Source organism: Lagopus leucura, unplaced genomic scaffold (assembly GCF_019238085.1).
Source record: "Lagopus leucura isolate 7727_CA_CO unplaced genomic scaffold, USGS_WTPT01 210-1_obj-0_obj, whole genome shotgun sequence".
Lineage (NCBI taxonomy): Eukaryota > Metazoa > Chordata > Aves > Galliformes > Phasianidae > Lagopus > Lagopus leucura.
In genome coordinates, this window is record NW_024962652.1 from 2,766 (window position 1) to 27,658 (window position 24,893).

At 49.9% G+C, this 24,893-nt stretch overlaps 2 protein-coding genes across 2 annotated transcripts; one reads left to right on the forward strand and one right to left on the reverse strand.

Moving 5' to 3' along the window:
* The first annotated feature begins 1,167 nt into the window (after positions 1-1,167).
* TPBGL (trophoblast glycoprotein like) lies at positions 1,168-3,135 on the forward strand. Its single transcript, XM_042890816.1, has one exon. The coding sequence runs from the start codon at positions 1,168-1,170 to the stop codon at positions 2,266-2,268; it is 1,101 nt and encodes a 366-aa protein (XP_042746750.1). The 3' UTR covers positions 2,269-3,135.
* A 4,752-nt stretch (positions 3,136-7,887) lies between these two features.
* On the reverse strand, positions 7,888-23,918 carry PGM2L1 (phosphoglucomutase 2 like 1; the record flags this gene model as incomplete). Its single annotated transcript, XM_042890815.1, has 11 exons — positions 7,888-11,407; positions 14,529-14,662; positions 15,313-15,502; positions 16,030-16,159; positions 17,182-17,275; positions 18,662-18,842; positions 19,650-19,744; positions 20,357-20,546; positions 21,282-21,475; positions 23,274-23,357; positions 23,703-23,918. Coding segments are annotated over 11 exons (1,611 nt in total), but the record flags the coding sequence as incomplete, so codon positions are not given.
* Positions 23,919-24,893: the final 975 nt, after the last annotated feature.

Here is a 24,893-nt window from a genome sequence, read left to right on the forward strand (position 1 = left end):
AAAATGAAAAAGGTGTGAGATAAAGGCAGGAAAAAAAGCCCCACAAAACTGGAGAGAAAAAATGCCAGTCTGCACGGGCTGGGGTTTGCAGCGGGGGGAAGAGCTTTATAGGGAGGGGAACAAAGCCGGGAGGAGGTGGTGGAGCCCGACGCCACCTGGACTTCGCCCAAACTGCTCCAACGAAAGTGGTGGCATCTCCCAAAGCCCTTCGTGCCCATCGGAGGCTGCACCCCGCCCCCCCCCCCCCCCCCCCCCCCCCCGCAAAAAAGTGGGTGCACGGGGACCTGCACAGCACAGGGGTGCTGCGAAGAGATGGGTGTGGGGAGTTGGGGGCAGCCCCGGCCCCTCCGGGGGTGGAATGGGGATCGGGACAGCCCCAAATCCTCCCTGTGCTGGAAAAGGAACGGGACAGCCCCAATCCCTTCTGCGTCTGGAAGGAAATCGGGACAGCCCCGCAGCCGTCCCCGAGCCAGGAGGGATCCGTGCCAGCCCCCTCCGGGCAGCCCGAAGCCGAGCCGAGCCGAGCCGAGCCGGGCAGCAGCGGCACCGCGCACCTCCGACGGCGGCTGCCCGCTGCGCTCCGCCACCCCCCACCTTCCTCATCATTCCTTTTTCCTCCTCTCTACCTCCTCCTTATTCTCTTTTCCTCCTCCTTTTCCCTCTTCTCCCCCTCTTCCTTCTCTCTTTCTCCTCCTCCTTCCTCCACTCTCCTCTTCAGCCTCATTCTCCTTTCCCTCTTTTCCCCCTCTCTTCCTCCTTCTCTTCTTCCTCCTCCTTCCCACTCTCCATCCTCCTCCTCATTCTCCTTTCCTCACTGTCCTCCTCCTTTCTGCGCCTTCATCCTTCTCCTCTTTCCTCCTCTCTCACCTCCCCATCCTCCTTTCCTCTTTCCTCCTCCTCCTCCTTCCCCCCTTTCCATCCATCCATCCATCCCTCCATCCATCCATCCTCCTCTCCTCCTCCTCTTTCCCCCCTCCTCCTCCCCTCCCTCCCCCCACTCCATTTGGGCAGCTCCGCTCCCGCTCTCCTCCACCAGACGCCGCCGCTCTCGGGGCAGCGCACTCCGCAGCAGCAGCAGCAGCGGACCCCGGGGCGGGGGGAGCAGGCAGACAGACCGCCCCCCCCCCCCCCCCCCCCCCCCGGCCCCTGCATGCCCCAGTGCCGGGCATGGCCCGCAGGACGCGGCGGGCGGCGCGGCTGGGGCTGCCCTGCTTGGGGCTACCCTGCTTGGGGTTACCCTGGTTGGGGCTCGCGTTGCTGCCCTGGGCCGTGCCCCCCGCCGCCGCCCCCCCAGGGGGCTGCCCGTCCGCCTGCTACTGCGTGGCCACCCCGGAATTGGTGCAGTGCCGCTACGAGAGCTTGGACGAACCCCCCCGGGAGCTGCCCACCTCGGTGCACAACCTGAGCATCTCCGGCAGCAACCTGAGCGTGCTGCACCGCGCCGCCTTCGCCCCCCGCCCGCTGCCCGACCTCCGCCTGCTCCGCTTGCGCCACGACAACATCCAAACCATCGAGGACATGGCCCTGCAGGGGCTGCCGGCCCTGCGGACCCTCGACCTCAGCCACAACCCTTTGCGTTCGGTGGCGGCCGGCGCCTTCTCCGGCGTCCCTCTGCTGCGCACGCTGCAGCTGAACCAGGCGCTGCTGGCCGCCCCGCTGGAGGAGCAGCTCGCCCTCGCCCTGCGCAACCTCAGCCTGCGCCGCCTGGAGCTGGCGGGCAACGGGCTGCGGGCGCTGCCGGTCTCCCTGCTGCCCGTCGGCCTGGAGGAGTTGGATCTCCGCAACAACTCTCTGCAGCGTTTGACATCCACCGAGCTGCTCAGCCTGGAGGCTCTGGGGCTGCGGGGGCTGCGGGTGTCGCTGGGGTCCAACCCGCTGCAGTGCGACTGCGCCCTGCGCCCGCTGCTCACCTGGCTGCGCTCGTCCGCCGCCCGCGTGCCCGATGCGAGGAGCCTGCAGTGCTCCAAACCGCCGTCGTTGCGCGGGACGGCGGTGCTGAGGTTGCGGCCCGAAGGGTTGGGTTGCTCGGCCGATGAGGGAGGTGAGGCCGGACAGCTGGAGACAGCTTCTTACGTCTTCTTCGGCATCGTTCTGGCCCTCATCGGCATCGTCTTCCTCATGGTGCTCTACCTGAACCGCCGCGGCATCAAGCGTTGGTTGCACAACCTGCGGGAAGCTTGCCGTGATCAGATGGAGGGCTACCACTACCGCTACGAGCAGGATGCAGACCCACGCCGTGCCAGCGCCGTCGGCACCCCCGGGCTCTGACATCACCGGGCTCTGGTGGCACCCCGAGATGCTCCTTCCAGCTGCCTCCATCCCCAGCTGCCTCCTGATCCCCATCCTGTGCTGCTCCAGAGATCCAAAGCGCGCATTGGGCAGCATCATCTCCTGGGGGGCTCCGGACCTGCTCAGCCCGGGCTCTGATGGCATCACGATGTCCTCCCTTCAGCTGACTCCATCCCCAGCGCCCTCCTGGTCCCCATCCCATTGCCACGGTGCGGCTTTGGAGGACGAACTGGTCCAAGGGATTCTGTGAGTGCTCCGTTGGGCTGCGTCCGAGCAGGCAGCATCATCCCTTGGGGCTCCATCCCATCTCTGGATCCGTCCACTTGTCCCCACGCAAGTGCTGGGATCAGGGGCAATCACGGGGACATCGTGGTGATGAGCCAGTCCCCAAACATCACCCCATCCCAGTTCCTTTGCACTGCAGACACAAGTGTGAACTGCGCACATCCCGGGGAGCAGCAGCCATATCTGAACCTGCCCTGGACATTCCCGGAACCCGGACTCGACTTTGACCATGTACAGCTCTTTCCTATTAGATTTCTATTTGACTAATGCAAGAACTTTTGCTCGATTTCTCTTTTTTCCCCTTTTCATTTCTCGCTCCGCTCTCCTCACGAACTGCTGAGCTCTCCCAGCCCCAACCTCCTCCCAGGCACCAAAGGACACAGCTATGCAGGGATCACCCCGCAGGTGCCTGCATGTTCCCAGGGCACTGGGGCAGCTCCTTTGGCCTCAAACCCCTCTCCCAACCCCGGCTGTCTCAGCGTATCATCATAATGAACGAAGCCAAAGCTCCGGCTCTCATGCACCTGCCCGTGTTTGCTTAGAACTGTGCCTGCTATGATATCCTAGAGCAAATATACCAAAAAGCCGCATCCCTTGTAGCGTCTGCTTTCTATGGAGTGGTTTCCAACAGTCGTCTGGCTCAGGCAGTGCCATTATAGGGTTGGATTTCCAATCGCTCCCGGAGGTGCAGAGTTTTGTTGGGCGCAGAAACTCCTTTTGCTGGGGGGGGCAGCGGGGAGGCAGAGCAGCTCTGCAGGACTCGTGCACGGAGCTCAGCCCTAATTCCTCCCTGTGAGCAAGGCAGGGGCTCGGTATTTCATCCCTGTAGTGGGTTTCCAAAGCAATTTGGGTTGCTCGAGCATTTTTGTTCTATCACTCATGAGACACCGGTGCCTGCAGAGCAGCTGCGGGCAGAGCTGCAGGGCTGCCACTCGTGGCAATTCCAAATGAATGTGTGATGTGGCACAGTGCTGAAGTTCAGTACGGGGCTGAGTTGGCTGCATTTCAATCCATGGGGGGTTTTCCTTTCTGTGTGCTGAGCTGGGGAGGGCTGAGGATGGGGCTGCATCCACTGTGCTTGGGTTTGGGAAGCTCAGAAGCACTGGGTTTGGATTGCAAGGAGGTGCTTGGGATGCTTGGAAGTTCTTGGGTTTGGGATGCTTGGAGGTGCCTGGGTTGAGGATGCAAGGTGCCTGGGTTTGGGATGCTTTGAAGTACTTGGGTTTGGGATGCTTGGAAGTGCCTGAGTTTGGGATGCTCAGAGATGCCAGAGTTTGGGATGCTTGGAGCTTGAGGATTGAGCTGCATCCCTGGTGTCAGTGCCTGGGTTTGGGATGCTCAGAGCCTGAGGTGTGGGCTGTGTCCCTGGTGCCAATGCCTGGGTATGGATGTTTGGAGGTGCCTGGGCTTAGGATACAAAGGAGGTGCCTGAGTTTGGGATGCACAGAGCCCTGGTGAGGTTTGGCAGGGAGCAGCTGTTACTCAGCATGTCAGGTTGATAAATGAGGAAGGAAGCAGCTGTGACGGGTTCTGGGCTTTTTGCTCCCCTCTGTGTGTATGCAGCTCCTGCACCAGGCAGCTAATTCTGCAGAACTTTACCAGGAGTTTGAGCAATTGTTTCCATCCTGTGCATGCCATTACTTTGCATTTTTTTCCCTTTGTATTTGCCCTCTGACGGGGGCAGTGGAGTTGGTGCAGGGGGGTGGGGATGCACTTAGCTGTATTCACGCAGGAAGACGGTGCTGTGAGTCCAAGTGAGTGTCCTGAGTGCTCCAGCAGAAATCTGCTGGTTTTGGGGGGGGTCTTTCCCTTCAGGGCTCCTCCTGCCCCAGGAACTTGAGGGTTCTGGCTCCAACTGCTTTCACTGCTGGGATGTTGCAAATTGAGAGCATTAAAGCCTTGGAGTGTGGGGGTGGCAGGAGGAGGCAGAAGGGGATGCAGGAGGGGAAGCAGAAGGGGATGCAAGAGAAGATGCAGAAGAGGATGGAAGAGAAGATGCTGAAGGTGAAGCAGGAGGGGATGCAGAAGGAAATGCAAGGGGAGATGCTGGAAAGGATGCAGGAGGTGAAGCAGGAGAGGATGCTGGAGGAGATGAAGGAGGGGATGCAGGAGGTGAAACAGGAGGGGATGCAGAGGGTTACACAGGAGGAGATTCTGGAGGGGATGCAGGAGGGGGTGATGGAGGTGTAGCAGGAGGGGATGCAGGAGGAAATGCAAGAGGTGGTGCTGGAAGGGATGCAGGAAGTGAAGCAGGAGGGGATGCAGGAGATGCTGGAGGAGACGCAGGAGGAGACGAAGGGTGTAATGCAGGAGGTAATGCAGGAGGCACGATTTTTGCCCAGGCTCAGAATGACTTTTCTGGTTGCACAAACTCAGACGTGTGCTGAGCAAACGCAAACTTTGAGACCCATTGTGGTTTCCCAGATTTGGTTTTCCTCCTTTCTCTTTTATTTACTTATTTATTTTTTTCTCCCTGTGTGTTTTCAGTGCTCGGGGCTGCATGGGGTGGCCACATCTCTGCTGTGAGATGTTTGGTTTGTAGGGAGCACGACGGGTCTTCGTGGCAGCATCTGCAACGCCATGCAGCAGGGGCATGAAATGGGGCAAAAAAAATACAGTGCTTTTGGTGCTGCTGGGGCAGATCTCAGGGCTGTGCAGGGAAGGCTGCTCACTGAAATGTCCAAAGGGAGAAAAAATAAACCCTCACCTTTAGGGCTTTTCCCTTCAGGAAGAGCAAAATGGGAGCTGTTGCCCTATTGCAGTGGGGAAACTGAGGCACAGACGACGTTGCTGAGAGCAGTGAGGTGTTCAGGCAGAAAAAGCACAGAAACCCAGCAGCTCATCTGCGCCAGTCCCTGATGGCACTGCAGGGTTTGTGCTTTGCTGCTTTCTCTTAGGGCACTTATAGAGGCAGAGCCCAGACCTGCAGCTGACAGGACACGGCCCCTGTGCTGGGAAACTGAGTGGAATCCCAAAAGAAATTGGGATGACACTGGGTTCCTGTCTGTGTATTTGTACAGAAGCTGTGCTGCTGTCGGGGTCAGCTCAGGAAGGGAAAATGGAAACGCTGACAAATCGGATGAAAAACGCGATGGGTTTTCATATTCCTGTTTTGCTGCCTCCCCAAGGGTCGTTAATAGCCACGTTCCCAGGACCCAGCCCTCCTAATTGATTGTGCTGGGATAAGGCTGGGGATAGGAGCTGCCACCTCCAAGCATTGCTGAGCACTGGCACGCTCAGCTCAGTGATGAGACTCCATCAGCACTGGGACAGGTTTGTTCCTCTGGCACTCAAGGCTGAGGGATCTGAACCCTGAAGGCTCCCCCTGCACCCCAGGGCACCCCCAGCCCCACGTCCTCATGTCCCAGCATGGACTCACCTCATCCCTTGGGTGCCTGAGCCCCCTAGAACCCCCAGACATCAGTGCCATGGGTGGAAACCCCTCTGTTTCACCCAAAGCACCAAAAACACGAGTGCCAAAATAAAAGCAACCTGACAGGAGAGTTCCTTGGAGGTGGGATCCTCGGTGTGCTCGTGTCTCCCCAGTGCTTTCCTCAAGCAGATGGGACAGGTGGGTCTTCCATAATCAGCCTCCATCTGGATGATCTTCCAAAATAACCCGTGTTGCAGGCTGTTTCAAGCACGTTGTTGGTACATTGGGGACAAGGTGGGATCTCTAGGGGAGGTTTCCTTGTCCTTTATGAAGAGGAACCAAAATCATCTCAGTAAGGTGTGAGTAGAGAAGCTGCAACTTAAACCCCTGCAGATGCTGCTCTGCATGGGAAGAACCAGCCTGTTCCATCCTCGTGGGACAGGTTTGTGGAGCAGAAGGGCAGAACTTTGGCTTGGGTTTGGCCCAAACTGGCAGCCTCTCAGGTGAGTTTCCATACACTCTGTGCAACCATCTCCCATGCAACTTGCACCCACCTGGCTGATCCCTCAGTGAGGAGCTGGGGACAACCCAGGAGCTTCATCCCTTGTAGGACAAAGACCCAGGGACCAGGGTTTGGGGACCTTTTGCAAACAGATTCATGCAACAAAGCAGATTTCTCTCCGCTTGAGAGTTGTTTCATTGACTATGCTGAGGTTCTCCTTGCCTTGGACCACGAGGATATGTGAATCCCAGCCACAGCAGCACCTGTGTCCCCTTCCATGGTGACAGGGGAACAAAACCACAGAACACAGGCTTAGGGAGACAGGTGTCAGCCCATAAAGAGACATGTCAGCTGGCACGCTGGTCATTAATTAGGTTACTCAATTAACATTTACTCTGCCAAGGTATGAATGTGAATCCAGGCACTGCTGGAACTCACCAGCCTCAGTGTGTCCCCACACGATGCTCTGATCCCCCCAAACCCCATGCATGCTCTCAGGAATGGGGCTGAGACTTAGGGATGCTGCTGCTCCTGGAGGAGACTGAGGATCTGGAGACGAGAATGCTGGAGGAGAATGATTTGGAGGAGGTAAGATCAGCAAAGCCCTCTCTGCTCCCCAAACCCAGCCAGCCCTGCTGTCCCTGCATCCCAAGGACCCGGCTACGGGTAGGTGGGGACACCCAGCGCCCGCTCCTGCTATTGCAGCTGGGTGGAAATGGATTCAGTTCCCTCTTGCTGTCCCTGTCCTGGCCCCTTCTGCTGCTCCCTTCGCCCCCTGCCCATGTAGAACCCCACCTCTGCACCCAGAGAGCTGCAGGGGATGCTGGAATCTCTTCCTGCAAAGCAAATATCGTGCTGTCAGAGTGGCACAGGGCATAATGCAGAGAGTGGGTAGATGGGAGGATGACGGTCCAGACAGGAGAAGAAAGCATGGATTGGTGCTGAGGATGAAATGCACAGCCATCCCTGGAGGATGCAGGAACCCTCCTGGATGTGTGGTGGCTTCTGTCCATCTGCTCCACAGCCCCAACCATCCACCTAAGCCTGTTTAAAAGCATGGCCTACAGGAAACTTCTCCTTTCGTGTCACTCACCGGAGAGCCCTTGGGTTGCTGCTCCCTCCTCTGCCTCAGGTAGCAATCTGACATCAATTCTCTTCCTCCTGAGTTCACAGCACAAGGATGAAGCTTTCGGAAACACTGGATCAGCTTTAGAAAACGCTGCTTTTGCAGGGCTGTGGGGAACAGGAACCCAGCTGCAGCTGGAAATCCACTTGCAGGGACTTCCCACCCCCTCTGTGCTGCTCAGCAATTCGGGAGTGCATCCCTTCCCTTCAAACCCCCACCTCTCAGCCCATTTCCCCCCTGCACAGAGGCAAAGAGCAGCTCTTTTGGGGGGCAAGAAAGCTCAGCTGAGAAACACTGACCAAACACAAAGGGTTGTGACTACCAAGAGAACAGTTTATTATTTGTAACACTTCATTCAGCTAAATCCACGTAGCAATACACACAGAAATACTTCAGAAAAGTGCAAATTCTCACTCGGTCATATGCCATAATTGTACAGAACAGACACTGGATAAAGAGAGCACAGATGCAGAACTCACCGGGGCTCCAGATAAGAGTGGTGATAAGACTGGCTGCTTCCCTCCCTGCATACAAAGCCACTCCGAGGAGGCAAAGGCAGCAACCCGCCATCCAGACTTGAATCCTGGGCTCACCATGCAAACAGTCCCTTTCCTAAACCAAACTGAAACCCTCAGGAGCCAAAGAGGGGCACGAGGTGCTACTGAGCACCTTCTGGAGCAGGGAGAGTGAATTCTGGAGTGCTTACCAAGTGCTGCACATCACCTCAATGTCTGAAACTGAAAAATACTGCATTTTAATTGTTTCCTGTGTGAATGATGCAAGCAAGGATTTCCCTCTTGAGGCACCGAGGGCATCAGATCTGCACAGACAGGACTGCAGCTCCTGCACCGCTCTCTGCTGCTGGAGTCCATGCTGCAGGAAGGGCAGGGGAAGCAGACGGGCCCACAAACACAGCAGGGCTGTGCAGCTGCAGTGAGAGCTGCACTTGGGCTTCCAGAACAACCCTGCCACGTCAGGCACGCTCCTTCCTTTGCTTCACTCATGCCACGGTAAGAAGCATCCTCTAGAGTTGCAGGGAGACACGAATACCACCTGAAGCTATGTAAATCACGGACTGGACGCTGCATCACAACTAGAATAAAACAGCTGGCTGCAAGATCTATCACACAGACACCAAACTCTGCCTGGCAAGTCTCCTTTCTTACACAGATCCCCTCCGAGACCCTGGAAATAAAGTTCTGCCATGTATCCAAGTGAGATAGAGATTGAGTCTGTCGCAGCAGAAAGAGAAAAGACAAAAATAAGCCCTCCTAAATGCTACGAACACAAACCACGGGCAGCTGGATTGCAGGTCAAGCTGATGGCTGCAGCTTTACAAAAGGTGCACTGTAACTGGAAGCCTCGTAAACAATAATCAGAATGCATTTGTTCAATCAGAGCTTCCTGCTCGAGTCTGGAAAGCTTTTGTTCTTGCCTGGAAGGCAGCAAAGAATAGCCAAGAGCTGAAAGGAGATGGTGCACAAGTCCAACAAACTCTGACACAGCCACAGGGCAATGCAGTGGGAGAGTTACAGTCCTTCACAGTCGGAGCAATGAGGGGACAGGGAGGAGAAAGAGTTCCTCAAGCGGAACGGTATAAATACATCCAACGGTTCAACGTGGTACAGGAAAACAATGGTAGCAGCAGTTTACAAACAGCAATAGTAATGATACCCTTAAAATACATTCAGTATGTTGTGCCTGTCATTCCAGAAGCACTTCTACATCTACAGCTTACTGCTCAACACCTACAGATGAGGGGAATCCCAGGCACTGCGCTCCTGGTGCTGTATGTTCACTACAGGCATTCACACCACGAGCAGCACCCAGCTGCTAAGGATGCTGATGCTGATACAAGCACGAGTGAGCTGTCCTCATCTGAACTGCCAGGAGGTGCTCAAGTCCAAATCAGAGTGTGCTGCCCGAGGGCAGAGCTCCTTCGGGTCAGGGCAGCACCCAGAGCTGAGCCCTGCAGTGAGGATGTGCCATCACACCTTTGACACCTCCCCAGAGCTGCACAGAGCAATGAGTCCACTCCCAGGATAAAGGTCTCAACCCGTTCTCATCACATCAGCCACGTCTACAATCAAGAAGGGGAAAAAAGAAACAACCCAACTTTTTGGCATTAGATACACTTGACTCGGTTGCGGAACCATTTGGAAACGTTTTCCCTTAAAATAACAAATAAATAAATAGGGGTGGTTACCAAAACATTTGTGCGACACAGACCTTCTGCAGCACACGTACATTCACACCCTCACCATAGTGCAAAGCTGCTGTGGGCACCAACACCCCACAACGCACAGATGCAGACACCCAGAGCCCCTCAGAGCCCTTTGGATGCGATGCACACGAAGCCACAAAAAGGGCACGATGGGTGGAGGGCAAACGGGGTGGTCAACAACAGTGGCAAAACAACACCTTTAAGCTCAGTGCCTCTTGGGTTCCCCTCACATAACCTTCAGTACAGAACCTGAGTGCCTGGGTTTGTCTGTTCCTCTTGTTTAGTTGCTGTGAAGTGAGTGGATAGACGTCCAGAAGATGGCTTGACTTCATTTTGATCCTCAATCATCAACACCCGACTCCTCCTGAACGTGTTGCTGTACTTCAGAACTGGGGGAAATGTACACTTTCCTGGATCAGCATCTGTCAGAAAAGAAGTGATGAGCAGGATTGCTTTCTGCTCGAGCCAAGATAGGAAACTGATAACACGAGGTTGCTAAAAATTCACCTAAAAAGAGCAACAGTACTGGCAAACTGCTGTTCTAACAGAAGTGAGTTTATCAGAGATGACCAATAATACGAGTTAGTAAAAGACAGCAATAATAGAGAGTGTCTGCATCTCACCTTTCCTTTCTTTCCCCCTGTTTTGTTTTGTTTCCCTCATTAGACAGCATGACTTCAAGCCATCACAACCAAACAAGTCCCCAGGTGGTGTTTTCATACAAAGGTATTAAATTGCTGAAACCTTTAGTAGAAAAAATAGCTTCAGTCCCTTCAGAGCTGTGGGACAAGAAGGGGTTATAAAGCCCACAGCAGTCAGAATAGGCAGTTTAAACAATGGGTTTCTGTCCTTTTGGAAGCTCCAGGAAGGCCTCCTACTGAATAACCCAAAAACCAGACTGCTTGTGTTGCCACTATTGTTTCGCACCCCAGCAAGTGTTTGGAGATACACACAGGAAAGAAACAACGCACAGAGAGCACCTCCAACAAGAGAAGGATACAAAATAAGTGGAAAATGTCCAATTGGAGCAACTTGCCTCAACCAGGTATGCAAAGCACTGAACTCTACTTGAATGGATTTGGGAAGTAAGAGCTGGAACACCACCACCACCAACACACACACACACACAACAGCTACGAAGAAGCAGGGATTTTTGTCAGTGATCACTTCCAACCAAGCTGTCCTGGATACCTGAAAGCAGTTTAAGACAAGAGGGCCACAGACCAACTGTTTTAACCCTGCTGTGGCAGTTTGTTGGCGCCGTGAAGGTCAGCAAGCCTTTGGTCAAAAGAAGGGGAAATTACAGGGCAAATTCCAGGCAGTACATTCCACCCTTCTCTGCTTATCTCAACTGACAAAAGAACGCTGCTTCTGAACAGAGTAACAACGTAGCTGCTTGTTTCAACACACACACACAGGCACACAGTAAACAGAGTTCTGTTCTTGGTTCCTCGGTTGGATGCAGTGCAGCACAGTGGCTCCTTCCAACACCAGCTGCAGGACAGCTAAGCCGAGCGCCAGATGAGTCCGTTCTTATCAGGCTCGAGAAAGTTCTCAATCAGAGCTTCCACGAGCTTCTGACGCTCTTCTTCCAGCACAGATCTGTCACTGGAAGAGAACAGAGAGATGTCAGAGGTCTGAGGAACACCAGGACTCGAAAAATAACCAAATGAAAAGCAAGAGCTGAGGGCGATGGATTTGCTGCATACAAAGCATTTCATCTGAGCTGTACGCCTGCAGCAGTTCAACAATATGAAGATGCTTCAGCATGTGACAAATACTGGCTTCCCTCTCCATTGGGAGGTGATTGTCCCCATCTACTCTGCCCTAGCGAGGCCCCATCTGCAGCACTGTGTCCAGGAGCCCCCAGCACAAGAAAGACAGGGAGCTGTTGGAGAGGAGCCACAAAGATGAGCAGAGGGCTGCAGCACCTCCCTACAAAGACAGGCTGAGGGAGCTGGGCTTGTTCAGCATGGAGAAGAGAAGCTGCGGGGTGACCTCAGTGCAGCCTGCAGTGCCTCAAGGGAGCCTGCAGACAGGAGGGGAGTCAGCTCTTGGAAAGGGGAGATGGCAGCAGGACAAGGGGAAATGGTTTGGAGTTGAGGGAGGGCAGATGGAGGTTGGATGTCAGGGGGAAGTTGTTTAGAGAGAGAGTGGTGAGGTGCTGGAACAGCTGCCCAGAGAGGCTGTGATGCCCCGTCCATCCCTGGAGGTGTTGGAGGCCAGGTTGGATGGGGCCCTGGGCAGCCTGGGCTGCTGTGAAATGGGGAGGTTGGAGGCCCTGCCTGCAGTAGGGGGTTGGAGCTTCGTGATCCTTGAGCTCCCTTCCAACCCGGGCCATTCTATGATTCTGTGTGATTTGCTTTGTTGTATTTCCTATTCGTGGGTCCAGAGGAGGCCACTGAGATGATCAGAGGGCTGGAGCAGCTCTCCTATGAGGAAAGGTTGAGGGAACTGGGCTTGTTTAGCTTGGAGAAGAGAAGACTGCAGGGAGACCTCATGGTGGCCTTCAGTGCTTGAAGGGAGCGGATAAACAGGAGGAGAGGCTTAAACAGGAGGGAGAACGGCTGTTTGTGAGGGTGGATGGTGACAAGACAAGGGGGAATGGCTTTAAGGTGAGACAGGGGAGGTTTGGGTTGGATATGAGGAGGAAGTTTTGGAGCCAGAGGGTGGTGAGGCAGTGGCACAGGTTGCCCAAGGAGGCTGTGGATGCCCCATCCATCCCTGCAGGCATTCAAGGCCAGGCTGGATGTGGCTCTGGGCAGCCTGGGCTGCTGGTTGGCGACCTGCACACAGCAGGGCTTGGAGCTGGATGAGCGCTGTGCTCCTTTGCAACCCAGGCCATTCCATGGTTCTATAATTCTATGATCTGCTTGCTTTAATAGGCTACTTCCTGGTAAGGACTACTGCAAAATTAATTTGAACAGGGGGAAAAAATGGCCACTAGAGGTCGGTCAATCGTGGTTCTAGAATGAATGGCTACAAAAACGATGCAAGACTGGCAAAACATGGGTTATACACTGCTGAAAAAGTCAGAATTGCTCCGAATAGAAGAGGCAGATACCCTCTATGCTCTTCTCTACACAGAGTCCAGCTGTCCTTCAAGAGTATTTTAACTAAACTGCAGTTCAGGAGGGTTGCACTGCCATGCTCCTTTAAAGATGCATTCCCCCTTTCCTACCCTGATGTCTCACTGGAGGAAGAGGAACTCAGTGTTCAAAGAGGCAAAGCAGGCTTGTTATTTTCTTCTGCTTTGCTCATGTATGGAGCCTGTTACACAGCACTGCCCCTCAGGTCACCCTTCCTTTTAAAAAACACACCTCAAGCTGCTGCAACAGAACTGGCTTTCCCTATGCTCAGCCTTTAAGAATAATCAGTAAGCTGAAACTCAAAGAAATACCTGCAAAGCTATTACAGAAAGGAGTGTGTTGTGAAGCAGCTGCAGAGCATTTTGTGCTTTGAACCAGGGAAGCTTGAAAGTGCAGTTTTGTGTTCTAGATCGTAATTGCTGTTAACCAGTGGTATTATTGCAATGAAAAGGTCACTGTGTTTTTGCTGACCTACCAGAATGAACAGCAAAAGCCCAAATGATGCATCAAAGCATCTCAAGTGCTACTCTCTTAACTACTCCAGCCCTCACATGTGTTAAGCTTAAGTTAAGGGCAGTATTTCTTTACTTCTTCCTTGCTGACTGTCTCAACCAGATCCTACTTTTCATCAGAGGGTACCTTGCTTACTTTCAGGTTCATGGAAGCTGAATGGAGAACTTCCATGCCCACAAATACACTATGTATTCACAGAGCAGACAACCAACAAGCTTCTACCCAATAAACAGGAGCTTCTGGTAATTACTGCCAGTCAGAAAACTGGAGTGGAGAACTCCAACCCCTCTCTGACCTGCTGTTATTCCCTGCTCAACTCAGGACAGTCTTAAAGGACATTTCAAAAGATGGGCTGCGCCTGTGTGAGAAATCCACAGAGCAATAATCAGCATTTAAAAGACAATTCAGCATCCTGTGAGAAGCTGTGTAGGTACAGACTCTTGTCTCCACTCACACACTCATTTTAATGGAGTCAAGCCTCTGTTATCCATTGCCTGCCTGAATCTGACCAAAACAAGCAGTGAGAAATAAATTCATCCTCAATTCCTGACAGTGCTGATTCAAAGGCCCCTTTTGTGCTGTTTTCAGTTTTCTGCTGCACCTTAGACTGAGAACCTAAGCTCCTCATCTGCACTTCAACCCTCTAAACATACCCCCGTGTTTTCTTTACATATATAGATATATTTAATGTTTCTTAACTGGAAGAAGCTGATCCCAGGTGGCTATAAAGAGGAGACAGACATCTAATTACTATCAAGTACCTTGGAGCACCACAGCAGATTCCTAAATACAGTAGGAATCCACCTGGATTTCAGCATGCTTGCCAGCGGCAGCACAACTTCATTACATTTTAGCTTACAAAAAAATGAGCAATTAGGTTAATAAATGAACCCTCCTAGAGCAGCAGATGCTTAAAACTCAGTTCTCTGCCTTATCCACTGCAGAGGGGATCTCATGTGAGCAGGAACTGCAACGCTCCAGGCAGTCTAACAGGCTGGAGCAGTGAGGGGTGGCTCAGGTCCCTGAGGAGGCAGCAAAGGAATCCATTTCCATGAAGGAATGATGCCTCAGCGCCGCCCTTTCAGCCCAAGGATGCTGTGATGTCTGCACACAGAGCTGCTACTGACCTCTGCTCGGGCAGAGCGCACATCTCTGCGTAGTATTTGATCTTTGGCTCTGTCCCACTCGTCCGAAGGGTGGCAACACAACCATTCTGAAACGTGAAGGTGATCATCTGACTGCTTTTACTCACAGGCAGCACCTACATCAACAAGACAAGATGATTACGGGAGGCCCAACTCACACAAATACGTTGCTTTGGTTTGTGTTTAAATAGAACAACCAATATTTACAGAGCTAAATAAGCATGTCCTGTATATCCAGCAGCCGGGGCAATAAGCTAGAACAAGTCATTGCAGCCTAACAGATAGAACTACCCTCTGGAGCAGTATTTTAGGATAACTGGACTGTTTTTTACTCCCATGGACATTCCAAGTTCTGGAAACCTGCTAGATGGCAGAAGAGTTGCAGGAGCACCAAAGTCACCCCAGCTAATAAAGTTCATTGTGGATGCCCCATCCCTGCAGGCATTCAAGGCCAGGCTGGATGTGGCTCTGGGCAGCCTGGGCTGCTGGTTGGCGACCTGCACACAGCAGGGGGTTGGAGCTGGATGAGCACTGTGCTCCTTTGCAACCCAGGCCATTCTATGATTCAATAGGAAAAAGGTAAAACAACAGCAAAGTCATTTCACACTGAAGTATTCTTCTCCCCAATTAAGCCATCTTAGTAGACTGCATTAATTACACTGCCATCTAAGATGCCATAGTACATCTTCCTGCATAGCTGTTGGTGTATTCAACTTTCAGCCTCTTCAAAAAGAGGAGCCCTCCTGCAAAATGCTTCGTAACTCACCGACTTCTTATTGGGCTGGCTGCTGTCATAGCCAGTGGTAATGTCTCGTACGTGCAATATGTTGTAGTCACCACAGAACTTGGGATAAGACTGAGGGCCATCAAAGTTCCGAAGCCTCTCGAATATCCTCTTGATGGTTGGAGGATCATAGCACAAGAAATAGGAAGTTTTTGATATGTGATATCCGTACCTACAAGGAGATGAGTCTTTTCAGTTAAAACATTCAGAAGTTTTCTGCACATTTGGTATCTAAAGGAAGTCTGTTTGGGGAAAAAAAAGAAGGAACAGTGGGAAAAGAATACAGTTCTCATAGCTGTGGAACACATATTTATAAGCAAATCTTTGGGGTCTGAAGTCAATTTGATTGCATTAGTCAAAACATCTCGCAGCTCTTTTTAAATTCAGGCTTTCAGGAAGGGTTTCAGCTCCAGAGTAATAAAAGCCAGTGGTTTAGAACAGGACAGAATAGCTCAGTTGGAAGCAACCTACAGTGCTCATCAGCCACTTTAGGGGTAGGCAGATAAGTCAGAGTATATTGATAAGTGTACTGACCAAATGCCTCCTGCACACTGACAGGCACAAGGCATCAATCACCCCTCTAGGAAGCCTGTTCCAATGTTCAGCCACCCACCCTGTACAGAATTCTTATCCTGAAGTCCAGCCTGCACCTCCCCTGGTACAGCTTTGTCCAAAATACGAATGAAAAAGGCAACTTACGTTTCATACACCTCTATGAGTTTCTGTGCTAGAGACAGGTTCTTGGTTTCCAGGTACGCTGCCATCTCAGCTATGACCACAGCTGCACTCACGCCATCTTTATCCAACACTGAGGTGCCACACATGAAGCCTAGAGATAACAAAACGATTGTGGAATACAAAACTGGCACACTATCACACTGATTTACATGGGTGAAGTTTTACTCCTCTTCCAGGGAAATGAATACTGGTTGACATATCCGTGCTGTCCTTCAAATTACACAGTGCTCCCTTCCATGAAACCTAGCTAACTTAGGGGTCGCAGTGATAGAAAGGCACGTGCTATCATCAATTCATTCCAGTCTGGTAACATCTCTTCTCTGAGGGGATCTTTCATGGCACAGCACTCAACGTATCAGCTGCTTGCTCTGTGCAAGCACAGCAATAGGAATCAAAAGAACTGATACTGATACAGACTTGGTAACAGACAGTACAGTTGCTCCATAGTACTGCCAAGCTGCCTTCTTTCTGAAGGGATTCATCAGCAAGATCTTCATTCCTCACAGTTAGAACCTTCTTGAATTCTATGAATATGGCAGGCAATTGGTATGGGCATAAATGCTCTTCAGTAAGGGCTTCATTTTCAAATGCTACACTGGGTATGAATATGGTATCCTAAAAAGCTGCTCTTCATCTTGCAGAAGCAGAGAATTCCTATAGCTGAAACATTCACTGCACAGTTCCATACCAATGGGTGGTGTTAGCAAGACTGTCAAGGCCAACAGAGCACTCCAGGCTATGTCAGCAGCACTAGATGACCTTTAAAGGTCCCTTCCAACTCTAAGGATTCTATGATTCTATGATTCTATTCACATTAGGCAGCTAGATTTCCCTTTGGCTGCTGGTATAAAGTAGTCTCTTAGGTTTTATTTTACTAGAGGGCATTGCTGGGCTCCTGAAGGACCTGCTGTGTTGGTGTAATGCAGCAAGCCCTTGGACCACTGAGTTCTCCCAGAGAGGACTCATAAGACATTACATTGCTTAAGAACAGATCCAGCTTAACCTCAGCTAACAGGCTGTGAAACAACAGCAGTTCAGCAACCAAGACCACACTTTTTAGATACATTTCCCCTGCACAGTTCCCAACAGTCAAAAGTGATACCCAAGACATACCAATAGACTCTTCAAAGGCAAAAAGAACTTCTTTCCCGTTATCTAGGAGATCTTTCACTCTGCTTCCAATCCATTTGAAGCCGGGGAGTGTTTCCTGAAATAGGAAAAATAAAACAGATTGCATTGCATTCCAATTCTCCACCACTTAATTTCAAGTCGAGCAATAAAGTGCAGCTGCTCCTCTTTCCACCTCCAGGACTTTTCCTGGAATTGGAACCCTGTGTGTCAGACAGGGGGGTTCAGAAGAAAAAGGAGGCATCAGATTGAAAATGCGAGAGGGGAAAAAGAAAAGGTGATGGATTCAGGATTTTAGGGTCAATGGGGGAGGCTGACGCAGAGTCAACACACTGAAGTTAAAGAATGCTTTTCTTGACATCATTTTCCTGAATTTCTAAGTCAGTAATTGATCAACATTTGCTAATTGATCAAAATTCTAATTGATCAACAGAACAGAGGTGGTAAAGACAATCATTAGACAAGTCTGGGATTCTGCACAGCATATGAATCTAAGGCCAAGTGTCAGATGAGTACTGCAATGGACCTGAATGTGGAGTTGAAGAATTAAGTGTGCTTGAGAGACTCTGGTTCTCCCTGAGATAAGAGATCTTTCTTCTTGTCGTGCTTATGTGATGAGACAATCATAGAAAAGAAATGTTACAGACATTATAAGCAGTGGTGTTGGGTGATGGGAGGGAAAAGTGCTGCCTGTGTTCTTACAGTTGGGTGGATGATCTTGGAGGTCTTTTCCAACCTTAGTGACTCTATGATTCTATGAATCAAACAGAGGCAGTCAACATTTTAGCAGCTGTTCTTAGAGAAAAGGAAAGCACAGAGAGGGGAAACTTTCAGAGAGACCACAGACTTCTATAAATTCCTAACTATTTTCCAGGCAAATTTTCAATAATGGAATGTGAAAGATCTTAATGGAAGAGCTCCTCTGTTACAATCTGAACTGGGGGAATGGTTTTAAAGTGAGACAGGGGAGGTTTGGGTTGGATGTGAGGAGGAAGTTTTGGAGCCAGAGGGTGGTGAGGCAGTGGCACAGGTTGCCCAAGGAGGCTGTGGATGCCCCATCCATCCCTGCAGGCATTCAAGGCCAGGCTGGATGTGGCTCTGGGCAGCCTGGGCTGCTGGTTGGCGACCTGCACACAGCAGGGCTTGGAGCTGGATGAGCGCTGTGCTCCTTTGCAACCCAGGCCATTCCATGGTTCTATAATTCTATGATCTGCTTGCTTTAATAGGCTACTTCCTGGTAAGAACTACTGCAAAATTAATTTGAACAGGGGAAAAAAATTGGATGGGGCCCTGGGCAGCCTGGGCTGCTATGAAATGTGGAGGTTGGTGGCCCTGCCTGCGGGGTGGGGGGGGTTGGAGCTTCGTGATCCTTGAGGTCCCTTCCAACCCAAGGCATTCTGTGATTCTATGATTCTACGATCAGGTTTTCCTCTGCAAGATGACATCAGTAAAAGCCCTGGCTTACTTCAAAGTTGAATCCTTCTTTAAGTGCAATTGCTCTCAAAATTTTCGAGGAAACCGTGGTCGCAAGCATGTAAACATTCTTCACATCAGCATCTTTGGAGCAATTTTCCTTCCAGCGAGAAAACATCCACCAACCAAACAACGCCGCCATCTCGTTGCCAGTGAATACCTTCCAGCAGCCACTGCAGACAGCACAGAAAAGAGCTCTTTCAGGTTTCCCAGGAAGATTCAGGCAGGGGGAGACATTTTCTGCAGTCACTGCAACAACAGGAGTCTGAGCACACTACTGACAAGCTGCTCTATACAAAGCCACCCCAGCAAGAGGACTCACATCTCGATGATTTACAAGCCCACTGCATTCTGCCAGCAAGCAAAGGTATCCATTTAGTTACCTTAGTATCAACTTCCCAGTAGCTTAGGAGCTTACAATTTATCAGTATAGCAATCTCTATGGTCTACACATTGCAGTTGGGCACTGCCTGAATAACAGAAATTACTACTTACACAATAAGCAGAATTTTGGCCTGTTAGTGGAAGAAAAATAATTTCTACTCAATATAAAGAAGACAGGAAGCAAAAAAAAAAGACACCACAACAGCTAGCTCTCCCAAGGCAGTATTTATTTGCCTAGTCTATGAGAAAAAAGTAGATGTCAGGGTGGTGAGGCACTGGCACAGGTTGCCCAAGGAGGCTGTGGATGCCCCATCCACCCCTGCAGGCATTCAAGGCCAGGCTGGATGTGGCTCTGGGCAGCCTGGGCTGCTGGTTGGCAACCTGCACACAACAGGGGGTTGGAACTGGATGAGCGCTGTGCTCCTTTGCAAACCAGGCCATTCTATGATTCTGTCATTCTATAAAAATACCCACAGAGCTAAGTCACAACAGGAAGGTGTGCCTTTAAGGTGCGTGTCTTTGGGGCACAGCAATTTTCACAACCTATTCTATTTATTCTACCATGAAGAAATACAACAGAAGGTCCCCTTACTTACTTCTGCTGCTCTGCCACTGCCAGTCTGTCTGCATCAGGATCAGTGGCCACGACTACTTTAGCATTTTCCCTCTCTGCAAGCCTCAGTGACAATTCCTAGTGGGAGAAGAGGGAGGGGAAAAAATCACAGAATCAAATAAAGGGAACCAAATCACAGAACCAAAATCAGGACAAGGGGAAATGGTTTGGAGTTGAGGGAGGGCAGCTGGAGGTTGGATGTCAGGGGGAAGTTGTTTAGAGAGAGAGTGGTGAGGTGCTGGAACAGCTGCCCAGAGAGGCTGTGATGCCCCGTCCATCCCTGGAGGTGTTGGAGGCCAGGTTGGATGGGGCCCTGGGCAGCCTGGGCTGCTGTGAGATGGGGAGGTTGGTGGCCCTGCATTGGTGGGGGGTTGGAGCTTCGTGATCCTTGAGGTCCCTTCCAACCCTGGCCATTCTGTGATTCTGTAAATGCATTCTTGCTCTTAAGTTACACATTACATGCAAAAATAACCCCAAGATCTCATACAGATTGCTGATGAGTTTAACACAGCTCCACGCCTGCTACTCTCTGTGCCCTCCCCAATTTGTTTTTCATCAGAGTATCTGATATCCTTTAAATGAGCATTAAAATTAAATTAGGATAAATTAAAATTAAAAGGATAAATTATCCTTTAAATGAAGGATTGTCCACAAGAACACATAAATCAGACAGAGCAGAAAATGAAATACCAGCACAGATTCTCCTTCTTCAGGATTTGGGCATTTGACAGTAGAGAAATCTGGATCTGGATCTTTCTGTTCAGGTACAGGAATGGGAGGTTGAAAGCCAAATGCCTTGAAAGCCCATTGCACATAGTCATGTCCAACTCCATGAAATGAGGTGTGAACAAACTTCAGATTTGTCTGCATGTTTAGCTCCCTGATAAGGAAAGAAGAAATTCAGTAAGGCTGCAGTTACTTTTCAAGACTACTTTTATGTTGGAAAGCACAAACTAAAGAAAAGGCAGTGACACTTGATCCTATTTGGCTAGTTTCTACAATAATATCAGTGAAAAAATTAGTTTTGCTAGAAACTGCTGCTTTTGAGTTTCTCATCCCTTAATGCAAGATATTCACCTACTGCTGAGCTGGCTGAAAATCCCTCAAGGATGAACCATCCTTTTCTGCATCAAACTCCTTCCACCATCCTGAATATCTTACTCCAGCTCTATCTCATCCTCCTCCTCCTCCTTTCACTCACCTCTGTCCCAACTAACATTTAAACTTATCCATCCCGTTCCACTTCATGCACCTTCACTCTGAATCACTGCATTTTGTTCAGAATCCTTTCAGCATTAAATAAAACTGTTCACATCAGGGTGAACTACTGTAGCCTCGTGTTCCAAGGCAGTGACCAGACTTGTGCCTGAAGTTGGGTGCTTTACTGTCCTTCAATAGGGTTCAGGCCTAAAGAAGAAGACCATTTAATGTAATGACACATCAGGGAAGGGATGGGGTGAGGCAGAATGGGGACTGAAGATTCCTCTCAGCAGGAGGAGGACAGGACAACAGCCTCAGGCAGGCAGTGATGTTTGTGGCAGAGCAGAGGGCTCAGCTTCTGTGAACCACAAAGACTTAAAAACATCATTTAAGCACATTTCATTCCATACTACACCTGTGGTAGCAGATCTTTTTCAGATCCTCCATATAAGAGTCACAGATTTTCTTCAGAGGATCCTGCCTAAGAGGACTGGTGTCTACAAGGTTCTCGTTCCAGGAGCCATTCCACGGTTCAACGCACTCCTCTATGCATTTTATGATTTCCTTATCATGAGGGGATTTGATCTGAGCTCCATTTTCCCAATAGACCTGGTAGGAGTTTAAGGAAAACACGACGCAATTTATTTACAAAGACTGTTGACTTCATAAATACTCTTAGCTATAGGATTCCACACAGCCTGCTTCAGACTGGCCCAGCTCTTGGATAGCACAAGGGGGAATGGTTTTAAAGTGAGACAGGGGAGGTTTGGGTTGGAGATGAGGAGGAAGTTTTGGAGGCAGAGGGTGGTGAGGCAGTGGCACAGGTTGCCCAAGGAGGCTGTGGATGCCCCATCCATCCCTGCAGGCATTCAAGGCCAGGCTGGATGTGGCTCTGGGCAGCCTGGGCTGCTGGTTGGCGACCTGCACACAGCAGGGCTTGGAGCTGGATGAGCACTGTGCTCCTTTGCAACCCAGGCCATTCTGTCATTCTGTGATCACTTGGAATCCCAGTTTATGACTGCAGTCACAAAACAATCATTTTTAAACAAAATGATCTTTTATTCAGACAAAGTTGTTCAGTTGCAACGACTGAAATCATCAGCACATGAGAAATTCAGACTGGAAAACGCACCACGCTGCACAAAGTGAAGCAGAATAGAAGCACTGCTTTCTGCACAGCCTGTCATTCCTTTAGAAAAAGCAGCACAACTTGTTTCTGAAGTTGAAGCAGAACAGATAAGCACTGTGCCAAGGTGCCTTTTTCCCATAACTGAACAACTGTAATCTTTCAGCTAAAAATGCTACCAAACCTGAGCTAAAAAAAAAAGTCACTGTTGCAGACTGATTCAGATGCCTGTTTTCCCATAGTTTGTTTCCAATAGCACGGCTGCCTCCTCTGTGCAGACTTTCTACTCAGACCATCCTGTCCCTCTTTTGATGGTACTTATTATCTCCAAAAGTACAATCTTGTCAAGCTGTCCAAAACCTTCCCAAGTTGCTGGTGGGTGATATACTGAAGATGAAACAGTTTTTGTGCAAGACTAGAAAAACAAAGAAGTAAAATACTTTGCCTCTAAAGACAGAGATGTGATAGCTTCTCAGTAAGCTAACAGCTTGGAAAATTGGCATTGCTTGTTACATCCAAGCCATGTAAATACTGAAGTAGACCCAGGACACGTGCAGTGCAGTCACCTGCAGGAGCTCTCTGTACGCAGACTGTTTCCCTATTATTGCCATTCCTCACCAAGCTGCTACTGAGCAGAAGGCTGATTTTAATTAAAGTGTAGAATTCAGTTTAGATTCTTAAAAAGCTAAGCAATGAAATCATGTGCTATTTGTTATGATGGGTGGGTTTGCTCTTCCAGGCTTTGAGCATAAAGCCACCTACCTGTCTGTCACTGCCCAGGTCTTGCAGGCAGCACACAGAGCTTTGATCAGCAATAAACTGCTCTCACCTGCTGTGTTTGGACACGGTTAGTGGGCATGGTGAGGACAGGTTGACAGTTGGACTCGATGATCTTAGTGATCTCCTCCAACCTTAATGATTCCACAGTTCTGATTCATGTAACTTCTAGCTCCATTTTAAATTTGTTTTTAAACCTAAGAGGTGAGCAGATAATACAGGGCCAAAGCATCCTCCCAGCTGCTGATTTGACCCTATGGAACGTCACAGTCCATTTGTGCTCAAGACACACAGGTTTGAATGCTCTTTAGTTCCAGTTTCAGATGAAAATGCGTGTCATTCAGAAGGTTACAGAAGGATGAGTTACTTGGAATCACATTTCTTCCTAATGTGCACACACAAATATTTCAGAAGACAAGATTCCCCCCAGCACATTGAAGGTATGCAAGTAACACGGAAAGCAGCTGGCTGCAATGTGCTACAAGCTTCAGGGCTAAGCCTTACCTTGTACCCATTGTCCTCCTTCCTGTTGTGGGACGCTGTGATCATTACACCAGCCACAGCTTTGAGCTGCTGAACAGCATAGGGCTAAAAAAGAAACCCAGAAATGGTGACTTACCCAAGCATTCTGCAGCTGGCAGAAGGATGGTATGTTATTAGGACAGTTATTAGGATGCTAGAGGAGAAACAGCTCAACATCCACCAGCTTATTTGAAAAAGGTATAAACAAATGCTCATCAATCTGCTCTCTGAAGCTGGGAACAGAGAGAAAGCTTGTTCAGAACAGTGCTGCTTTGTTGCGTGGCAACATTATTCCCAGCTCCATAAACACCACTGCTAAGTGGCCAACAGCCATTTAATGAAGAAAGCCTACATTTAGGTTAGTCCAGTACTGAGAAAGCAAAAGAAAATGAAAAGAAGACAATGACTCACCACAAAGGGAGTAGGGACATACGTTGAAAAGAAGTATACAGGTACATCTTTAGCCAGCAGGACTGCTGCAGTGAGCTTTGCAAGTCTACCAACGACACGAAACAGAAAATATTCAGTCAACCCAACTCCCACGACAGTCCAACAGCTATAGGGCACATTACTCTCATTTTCATTTTGCTTGTTTCTTAAATCCTTGTACTGTTTTGTTTTCCCTACATTTCATACAGTCAGTGTAACCATTTTGGGGCTGTAGAATTGGACAGAGCACTTTGATTTGCTGCTTAAAGGGCATAAGGCACTTCAGTCATGTGAATAAAGCAGTGATATCAAGAAAAGATACGGAGCCTTCTGGAGTGAGACTTGTCCTTAATTCAAGGACCAAAGTGAGCTCCCAAAAACATGAAAGTGCCAAATCCAGAAACAGAGTCAGTATTTTTAAACCTTGCCTTTGTATGAAACTCGTCCTCCCAAGAAGCAGGGAAACTCATTCTCTTTTACAGAGCAGTTTGATATGAAGCTGCTCTTTTCAAGGCAGCTCAGGAATTAACAACAGGAACTCTTCGTCAAGGGGAAAACCAATGAGAGATTAAATTTCACACATCTTCGCTCTCTTATTTTTACAAGCAAGCATTAACCATTGCTTCCATACCTTCCCATGATGAATAAACATTTCAGGTACTCAGAATTTCACTACAGTTTTTGCCAAATGAAACCTGATATCACAGAAAGGAATTTGAAAGCTAAACTTCTAGCTGAAGGCACTGAAATTTTGCTCCTGTAACACAACAGCATACATCAGCTTCATTACGGGATACCATCAGGAGAGCTGCCATCTCCTTTGACAGTGGAAATGATGCAAGAAAAACACAGCATCACTTACACAGTGTGGGGTGAGCAGGCTGATTGGACTGACAGCCCTCTTTGGGGGAGGTTCAGCTTGAGTTTAGAACTATTCTAAGTACATGTCAGCTCAAGGGGAAGAAAGAAACACAACAGAGAAATGTTTGCTCCTTCAGCATCTGAAACACGGAGACTGTGCTGCATCTAGTCTGAATTCTATGTTGGTGTGGCTGAGAAGGAATGTTTTTAGTCCTGCAGAGAAGAACCTGGGGGTGCTGGGGATGAAAAACTGAACATGAGCCAGCAGTGCTCCTGCAGCTCAGGAATGGAATCCTGGGCTCCATCAGCAGA